This window comes from Esox lucius, chromosome 9 (assembly GCF_011004845.1).
Source record: "Esox lucius isolate fEsoLuc1 chromosome 9, fEsoLuc1.pri, whole genome shotgun sequence".
In the NCBI taxonomy this organism is placed as follows: Eukaryota; Metazoa; Chordata; class Actinopteri; order Esociformes; family Esocidae; genus Esox; species Esox lucius.
In genome coordinates, this window is record NC_047577.1 from 18,044,322 (window position 1) to 18,051,217 (window position 6,896).

The 6,896-nt window shown below is 43.0% G+C and overlaps 1 protein-coding gene across 1 annotated transcript; it reads left to right on the forward strand.

Moving 5' to 3' along the window:
- Nucleotides 1–6,858, forward strand: mrpl45 (mitochondrial ribosomal protein L45). The gene is made up of 8 exons (XM_010889206.3): nucleotides 1–117; nucleotides 1,327–1,528; nucleotides 4,348–4,465; nucleotides 4,841–4,939; nucleotides 5,229–5,277; nucleotides 5,683–5,832; nucleotides 6,181–6,354; nucleotides 6,595–6,858. The coding sequence occupies exons 1-8, from the start codon at nucleotides 55–57 to the stop codon at nucleotides 6,691–6,693; spliced, it is 954 nt and encodes a 317-aa protein (XP_010887508.1). The 5' UTR covers nucleotides 1–54; the 3' UTR covers nucleotides 6,694–6,858.
- Nucleotides 6,859–6,896: the final 38 nt, after the last annotated feature.

Genomic DNA, 6,896 nt, shown 5'->3' on the forward strand with positions numbered 1-6,896 from the left:
AGCGCAGACGATGCCTTGAACACACCGAGTCAAAGCAGGCGCAGTGAAAAAAAGATGGCGATGTCCATGAGGAGGGCATTATTGCCTCTGTATAGGATACAATGCCACAGTCTGAAGGTATTGTAATGTTTTTAGACAATATTTACCAATACGTAATAAATTACGATAATTATTAAGCTGTAGACTGCAGTAATTGACTATAACTAGCAGGAGATATTTAATATCAACTAACGTTAGCTAGCTAGCTAGCTAGTTGTTAGCTAGCCAATCCACCAAAACAGGCTAGTTTTGAAAGACAAGTGTGAATGCCAAAGGAAACAGTATTGTATAAACGAACTAATTAACGAACGTATGTTGCTTATAATGAATACCAATGACAGCTTAACTTGTGAAAAATGTAGCCTAATGTAATTCCATTGAATTTCAACTGGAAAAGTCTTGTTTTTCTTGCACATCTCTTGTAAATTCCTAAAATGTTGCCTGAAGTGCAGGCAAGGTGCAAGGTGGCATGTGCAACTGAAATGCAGGATAGCAGCAGTGAGATTCCCGAGGTAGACACATACCTGTAACAACTGAAAAAAATTAATTATAATACTTTACAAAGCAATGTCAGACTTCAGTAGTACAAAGGGAGTAGTGCAACATGTTCCCTGATAAGCGGAGAGACCCATGGTTAGTGATGGGTCACAGAGTTCAGCAGGGTAACAGTAGATGGAAAGAAACTGTTCCTGAGCCTGCTGGTGTGGGAACTAAGAGACCTATATCGCCTGCCTGATGGGAGGAGGGCAAACAGTTTGAGGCATGGATGTGAAGGGTCCCTGATGATGCCGCACACCCTATGCAGACACCACTTGCGCTGGAGGTCTATGATGGCAGGAAGCTGGGCACCAGTGATGTGCTGGGCGGTTTTCACCACCCGTTGCAGGGCCTTCCGGTCAGCTACGGAGCAACAGTTACACCACACTGTGGCGCAATTAGTCAGAATGCTCTCGATTGTGCAGCAGTAAAAGTTCAGAAGGATCTTGGAGGACAGGCAGGCCTTCTCCAGCCTGCTCAAAAAGTACAGTCGCTGCTGCACCTTTTTGACCAGGGTTGAGGTGTTGAGGGTCCAGGAGAGGTCCTCAGACATGTGGAATTTGAAGCTGGACACACGCTCCACCTCAGTTTTAACACACTAATTCAGAGTACATTCATTATTAACTGTATACATCTGTGTTAATTTGCTATTTTCATTTATCCATGATGTTCCAGATGCCAACACCTGTATACAGAACTGCTCCCTCATTTAGTGTTTGGGTCTAATCCACCCTCTTCCTTATAATTCAGAATGCAGAGGCCTCGCTGGATGTGCGGTTTCCACTGCCCTTTGTTGTTCCTGTCAGGACCAAGAAACGCTTCTTCGTTCCCCCGTCAACAAAGATTAAAGCGAAGATGACTGCATCTCAAGACCAGGAGGCAAACACAAGAGCTGCGGGCTTCGTCATAAGACAGGAGTACATGGAAAGATCCATCAATATAGCCTGCACTGGTAAAGAGTTATTTAGAAAGTCATTCACCTATTCATAATTACAACAATATTGTCTGACAGCCTGACACTACTCTTTTTACATAGTATTTAGAGTTGTATCCTCCAAAACACTTCTTGTCAAGCAGCTCTGCTTGTTATCACACTGCTTGCTCTACTGGGAAGTGTTGGCTGGCTCATACTGGATGGTTTTGTTGCATCATTCTTGGTAAACCCTAGACATTGTCAGGTGAAATGCACAACTGTAGTCCACAGGACAGCTTTTAGGTGAGGAACAAGACTACTGGAACAATGTGATCTGGAAAGTTTCAAGGTTTATTTTTCAAATGCACCCAACAACACAGCATCACCCTGCACAGTGAAATTCTGGTGACATGGCACTCAACTACGTATTGACAGTTAAGAAGAAGAATATATAACCAAGAAATTGAAATAAAGCAACAGTGTACATAACACTGTACACTAGCAGCAGTTTAAAAAAGAGTACTGTAAACTAGCAGCAATCTGGGTAGTAGTATTAAACCTTCAGATATGCCAAGTATGGCAATAATATAGATTACAATGTTAACTAGCAGCAATTGGTAGAATTATTGAATATGATAGATGCATATTGGAGTAATAAGGTTATGAATGATGGCAGAGCCCACTACAACTACGTAGTGAGGATGAAGAAAAATATATACACAGCAAAAATATAGCAAGAAGATACATTTATTATATACATAACACTGTACACTAGCAGCAATAGTGGTATTGGTAATTATAGATATGGCAAGTCTGGCAGTACTATACGTAACACTAAACTGGCAGCAATTTTTGAAAGAGTAGGAGTGTGAAAAGTATGGTAGAAGTATTTTAGATACATATGAGTGTATATGCTTATGGTACATGAAAAGAAATATTCTAATGTCCTTTAAGTGTATCTGAAAGGACATCTGAAATATTCTTGTGTGATCAGTATGATCATGGATCAGTATTGCTGGTTGAGGAGCTTTATGGCCTGAGGGGAAAAAACTGCTTTTGAGTCTGGAAGTGTGTGCCCCGATGCTCCGGTAGCGTCTACCAGACGGCAGCAGTGTGAACAGACCATAGCCTGGGTGGCTGTAGTCTTTGATGATGTTCCGTGCTCTCCTCGGGCAAAGTTGCTTCCCTGTAGTACCAAACACAGTCTTTGAACAGCAGAAATCCACATCAACTGTAAAGCGTGGTGGCTGGGTGCTCCAACAGGGCCTTGACATGTGGTCGTCTTAGAATCAACCATGAATTTGACGTGCCACCAAATACAGAGACGCTGAGGCCATCTGTCAAAATGCTGAAGCAATAATCTGTCTCGCAACAGGCCAGTAATCCAAAACCCCAGCTAATCAGAAAGGCTCAAAAGTACTAAGTAGGGGGTTATGGAATGTGAGACTTGTACCGGGTTATACATGCAAGTAAACCCGCATTAACAACACGCTTAAATCACATCTGTAAGAAAGAGTGGGAAAATATCACAGCACTCTTGGCCACACATCTCAATAGCAAGTGGTCTGGGCATCTTCTACTGGGGCATGAGGGTTGGAATCCAAAGTTGGATTTGTTTTGGTTTGTTGCATTAAAGAGGGACAGATATTGGGGGTATTTCAGAAGGCAGGTTTAGTGAAAGCCTAGAGTTAGTTGACTCAGAGTTGATGGAAACTCTGGGTTTACGGTTTCAAAGAGCCTGTTCAGCGTTTCTCTGAGTCAGTTACTACGGCAACATACTCCCTGAAACTTGCTCGCTAGCAGGTTCTATCCAACTAACCCTGACTTTGTGCTACTCTAACTGAAACCTGCCATCTGAATGAGTCAGACAGGGTGTGTCCTTTTCTTGAAGAGCCAGTAGAAGCATAAATATTCCACAGAAATTTCCATTGGGAAAGCGTTATCAGACCCCGTTTGGATGTTTTATCATTTTACCCTGTTCTGAAACTGTCAACTCTGATTTTGACAGCTCAGAGTCAGAGTATGTTAACCCTGCTCTCTGAAATACTCCCATTATGTTCACCTGAGCACAATAGAGAACTTTTGAGCTATTCTGTTAGTGCAAAGTATCAGTGTGCAGACTTGCCTTTCTTTTGAGGTTCAGTCCTGCAGGAGGTTGGACATTAGAACCAGCAGTGCTAACAACTGGGTTACGTCAAAGTCCTTCTAGTATTTGAAGTTCAGAAAACATAAGTACTAGTACAATTTGGTCCTTGAAATAGTTTCAACTTTTATTTCAGATCAGTTTTTGCAGGAGATGCAGTCTTTCGCTTGTTTCAGGCTTTGTCAGTTTATGGTGTTGCTAGTCTACTGCAGTTATTACAATAAACCCACATGCAGTTATGACGACGACACAGGATTGACTTCCAACTTGCCTTTCCACACGGCAAGGGCAGACAAAGTGTAAGGTTCTCACTATGACAAACGGCCACAAAACCTGCATTGCTTTTCTTGACATCACCATGGTTGGTTTGAAATGATCTATACAGCAGAATGCATCAACAGCAGCTGCCTCGTCTGCTTTTGCCCTTTTCTTGATCAAATTTAAAATGGTTAATGTATAAACACAAAAAGGGATGCTATTACTTAGTGCTTAGTTACTTAGTTACCACTTGTGAAGTGGAAACCTTTGACACGTTTTCTATGAAACACCGAAATGGAAGTGCCTGTACCAATAAATAAATGTGAGCTGGAGTAATTATGTTTATTGTATTGTCATAGTGGAGGTGGATACCGCTGTTACGATTAAGCTTGCTATGTAGGGCACATAGTTGTGGTTATAACCTCATAAATGTCTCCCTCTCCTCCCTGTACGACAGCTGGGGTGTTTGACCCCTACATCCCACCCGAAGGTGACGCGCGGCTCTCCAGTCTGTCCAGGGAGGGCTTGAAACAGCGCACCCAGCAGATCAAACAGGGGGCTGCCTCCCAGCTAGCGTAAGACTTTACCTTTGTGTGTCACACTAACACTGACCCCTTCGTTCTTCTTCTTTTTTTTTTTTTTTTTGTAGTATGTTGAGGAAGTGGTTCTTGTGCTTTGCGCTCACACACCTCAACTTGGCAGAGACTGTCTGACTTATGTAGTGCTGATATTCTTACTCTCAGTTAGACAGCGTTTCACTAATCTGACTACTTATGATGGTCTTATGTTTAAAATGCTGCTTCTTTTACATGTTGCCTAACATATTTGGCATTTGAATGTACGCATAAAAGGCTTCCTAGTCCATGATGAAGGCCTTATAGGCTTTATCTGATGAAATTGTTTTTGAAAGTTGTTTATTTACATTGCCACAAACTCGACCTTTCCTACAGGATACGCAAGATCAAAGAGCACGACCCCGAGTTCACTGCTAAGTCGTTTGCGGTGAAGGCCCAGGAGATCTTCGTTGAAGCACACGACTCTCTCACACAGTACGGAACACACTCACTGCCCATGTGAAATGAATGTCTCCCAGTGCTGGTAACACTCTCAGCTATGAAACCAATGTGGCCTGAAAGGGACGGGTCGTGTCCCCAGTAGGCTTCAAGGCATTTCTAATGGATGTGAGATCAGGCATCACTGTGGTGGTACTGGCCAACACTGAAAGTAGAGTTCCTCACTCATTAGTGTTGCCTTGCTTGAAAGTCTGTGTAACCTCTTAAACTGGTTACTATGTTCGATTGTAATGTTCCACTCACTGCTCCTGTCTGCGCATTTCAGGTTTAACAAGGAGAAACTCCACTCCCTTGTGACAGAAAGATGTTACCCTGTAAGTTCCTCCCGCTTGTTATTTGTTATTGTTACTCCCCATGCTGTCACTGTTCACACAACACACAGGCTATTTTTACAGTGTAGGATATTAATGGGAATTCTATTTGCATCAATACACAGTTGGCTGCAGTACCATTGTAATAAACAGAGCTGTTAGACATGTCAAATTAATTCAAGTGTATTTTTATTGCACAATGTTCCAAATGCCTGTTTTTCCATTTGTTAGTGGTTTGGCCTTATCGCCGTAACTGCTGCTGCTGCCAATTGCAAAAACATGACCGACTAGGTCCTTTTGGATGTATCTGCTGTTACTTAATGGCATTTAGTACTATTATTATGATGTTTAAGTCCAGCTTGAGCCTGTATACTCATTGGCTCCCTGCTGTCTGTTGGACCAATGTAGGAGATGGTGAGGGGAAACCGCTACAAGACGCTGCGCTGGCGGTTCGTGGAGTCCCTGGAGCCGCCCAAGGTGGTGCACGCCCGATGCCCGGACATGGTCACCAAGGGCAACTTGTACGGCCAGGTCACAGTGCGCATGCACTCCAGGCAGGTGAGGCAGAGACCAGTCACACTAACAGGCTTCTGTCTTTCTGGGAGCGCTCGCTACGTTGCTGGTACTACTGCAGTGTAACAGGGCTGCTAGGTGTGTTTGGTAGAATGGTCATGATGAGAAACAATGGCAAAGGTTTAACACAGAGGCACCTATACAGTAGGCTGGTGTATTTAACAGCATACAAGCCATATTTCACAGATGATTAAACAAATAAATAAATACAAACGTGCGCACACAATGTCTTTACAGCTTTTTCTTTATTCGAAAGGCAAGGTTTTTGACACCCAATTTCTAAACTTCTCTTCCCCAACTCCCCTTCTCCCTGTGCTCTGTTTTTGGTGTTAGACCCTGGCCATCTATGACCGCTTTGGGAGACTGATGATGGGCAGCGAGGAGGAGCCCAGAGATGTGCTGGAGTACCTGGTCTTGGAGAGGCACCTAATAAACCCCTACGGTATGTGGAGGTTACACGGCAAGATAGTGCCAGCCTGGGCCCCAGCCAAAGAACCGGTTGTCAAGGTAATCCTCCGCGGAGTACTAACTTGAAATTCCTAGCCTATTCTTCAAATGGTGGATAACAAATTAATTAGGTGATTAATCCAAAGAGAATTCCTGCTTATGTGATCTGTTTTGTTTTAATGGAGGTCTTTGATTTCCTCACTCACTGAGCTATATGTTTTGGTACATAAAAGCTAATCTGTGCATGTTTGTCATCGGCCGTCGTTTTTCACTCACTGGCTCGTATTTCTTTTGTTTCAGACCATTATGATACCAGGGCCAGAGCTCAAGCCAGGCGAGGAATTTGAGGAGCTCAATTATGAAGTCCCCAAGCCTAAGGCCGTGCAGTGGCACAAATAAACCACAGGTTGGAGCTGCTGCTCGGATCCAACACAGACTCAAAATCAACTGTTAAAAGAACACACTTGTTTTTTGTTCTGACGTTTCTAAATGAACATGCAAGGTTCATCACATGCATTTCTAAAAAGACCCTCAAATAATTAACATTGTCCAGCTCTGTAGAGATTGCATGGTTTATTTCAATGATGAATATATATATATAT